The 2669-nt window shown below is 35.9% G+C and overlaps 1 protein-coding gene across 1 annotated transcript in view; it reads left to right on the top strand.

Moving 5' to 3' along the window:
- Positions 1-2669, top strand: part of LOC106879977 (proto-oncogene tyrosine-protein kinase ROS) — a 330537-nt gene that overhangs the window by 285425 nt on the left and 42443 nt on the right. Inside the window, exon 26 of the mRNA XM_052976515.1 lies at positions 1280-1569. Coding sequence (XP_052832475.1) covers positions 1280-1569 — 290 coding nt within the window. The remainder of the gene's footprint in view (positions 1-1279; positions 1570-2669) is intronic.

Raw genomic sequence — 2669 nt, 5'->3', positions numbered from 1 at the left:
TTTCTTCTTTTTTCCCTCACTATAATAATGAGTTTTTGTTAATATATTCATACCACCTATGTTAATTAATTTTCATATAATTATGTATTAACTGTAATGAATTTTAACAATTAGAAGATAATTTTAAAAATTCATCAACTTCCTGTTTTTGTACTAAAAATATAAAAGAGTTAATCAATTCTCAAATATACATACATATATATATATAAATATATATATATATATATATATATATACTTTTATGGTGTGTATTGAGGAGGGGCAGAGCCCATGATCATTGCAGACAATCCAGAAACTAGTAAGATTGGTTACATGGTTGTTTAGGTTAAGCAAAAGGATTTCAAGGAGAAGACATTGTGGGGAAGAAGGAATGGTGAGGACTCTCGTGACTGCCTTAAACCCATGGGTAAAGTAATGTAGTGGGGTCCTTCTAATATTTATTTATTGATAGACAAACCTATTAAGCTGTAGATTTGTGGGGCCCCCAGTAAACTACTGCCCTGTGTACTCGTGCTGTAATGTAGCACTGAGTACAGAATAAGGGATGAAAGAAGGTGAGATGTGTGTGTATGGTGAACCAGAGTTGAGCTGTTGCACAAATAGCACTAAGGTAAGATTCATCTTGTCTTTTTAGTTATTAGTCATCATGGTCATGATCATCATCTTCATACATCCATTTTCCATGCTAGCATGGGTTGGACAGTTTGACAGGAGCTGGCAGCTGGAGAACTGCACCAGGCTCCAGTTTTCTGCTCTGGCATAGTTTCTACAACTGTATGCCCTTCCTGATGCTAACCACTTTACAGAGTCTACTGGGTGCTTTTTACATGGCACCAGCACCAATGCTATTATGAGGAACCAGCATGGCCGCATTCTACATGGCACCAGCACAGGTTCTTCTTATGTGGCACCAGCACAGGTGCTTTCTGCATGGCACCAGCATTGGTGCTTTCTGCTTGGTATCAGTATGGTTGCTTTGTACAGGACACCAACAGGTGCTATTTATGAGGCACTGAATTTAGATATTTAACGAAACATCCTACCATATTCTTACAAGCATATCTTATCTTTCTGTTTCAATTTCCAAAATGATTAAGAATTATGAGAGATGAAGTACAATTCCCTAAGTTAAACAGCCCAACAAAACTGACAAGGATTTACATGGAGATAATTTTTTATAGAGTGACATGGCTGGAATGACTGTTTTGGTAAACTTATTCCTTTCCTCTGTTGAATTTCTATTTAATGAATTGAAATAAATGGAATTGTATTTTTGCAGCACCCTCTTCTGGACTGAAACTGAAGATATGAAGAATTCCAGAGTCTTTAAAAGTAGAACTGATGGAAGTGATGTTATTGAAATATTGCCTGCTCAGCATTCAAGACTTCGTAAAAGAAGCCCCGAAAAGAACTGTCAGTGTCCAACCAATGTCAAAATTGACAGCACTCTCGGAGTTGATTACACTAACGATGATATATACTTTGTTGATCTTCTGGAAAAAAGTTTGTGGCGAACCGATAGCGATGGATGCCAGTGTCAGAAGCTGTTTTCTCAAACGTCTAATGAATGTAAGAATTTGATAAGATTTTAGATATTATTTGCAGTTATTTTTTTTTTGTTAACTTCTTTCTTGCTTGTTGAACTGATAAAAATCAGAAATGAGTCTTTTTGTGGCTTTTATTTTCTCTGGGAATAGCATTGTCTGAGGTAGGAAATTATAAAACGAATCTGATTGAAATTTCTGTTGGAAACCAAGTGAACTAAATGCAGATGTGTATTTAGTCCCTACCAATCTGTACACGTGTTAATATTTATTTCAGATATCAACACATTACCTATGTTTCTACTGGAAGGATATAATGGATTGAAATAGTTAAAATAATCAAAGACCACGAGAAAATTGTGATTGGTGTCTAATTTTTCTTCATTGATCTCCTCCTTAAGAAATCAATGAATACATAATCCCAATATTTCTTTCTAGAATTATAATTTTGTGGTTTGTTTAATCGTTTCATCATTAGCTGTGGATATTTATATCAATACAGTCTTCCTGATTGCCAAAACATATCTTATTCTTGGATGGTTCGTTATTAGACTCAGACAAGGAACCTTTATTTCTAATAAAAAAAATTAAAAAGTAGAATTATAAAGTTCTTAATGACTACAAAATTTTTTGGTTCTTTCATTGATCACAGAAGGATGAAAGGTGAAATAGATGTGCATTGGTTTGAACTCAGAACATAAAGATTGTAACTAAGTACTGTAATGTATTCTGACCAATGTTCTGCCAATTCAGCCAAATAGCCCTCTATATAATCACTTTGTAGCCTTGGTACATTACCATCTTGTAGTCCTCTCATCATCATCATCATCATCCTTTAGCACCTGTTTTCCATGCTGGCATGGGTTGGATTGTTTGACCAGGGCTGGCCAGCTGGAGAGTTACACCAAGTTCCAATCTGATTTGGCATGGTTTCTAGAGCTGGATGCTGTCTTTGTGTTCTGAGTTCAAAATCCACCGAGGTCAATTTTGCTTTTCTTCCTTTCAGGGTCAATAAAATAAGTACCAGCTGAACACTGGGGTCTATGTATGAGTTGTCACCAGTGCAGGACTCTTCATCAGGGGATGCGGCATAAGCACTTCTGCTGTTGAGGACAAATCTTCTTG

Source organism: Octopus bimaculoides, chromosome 24, assembly GCF_001194135.2.
Source record: "Octopus bimaculoides isolate UCB-OBI-ISO-001 chromosome 24, ASM119413v2, whole genome shotgun sequence".
Classification (NCBI taxonomy): domain Eukaryota; kingdom Metazoa; phylum Mollusca; class Cephalopoda; order Octopoda; family Octopodidae; genus Octopus; species Octopus bimaculoides.
This window is presented reverse-complemented; position numbering and strand designations above follow the sequence as displayed.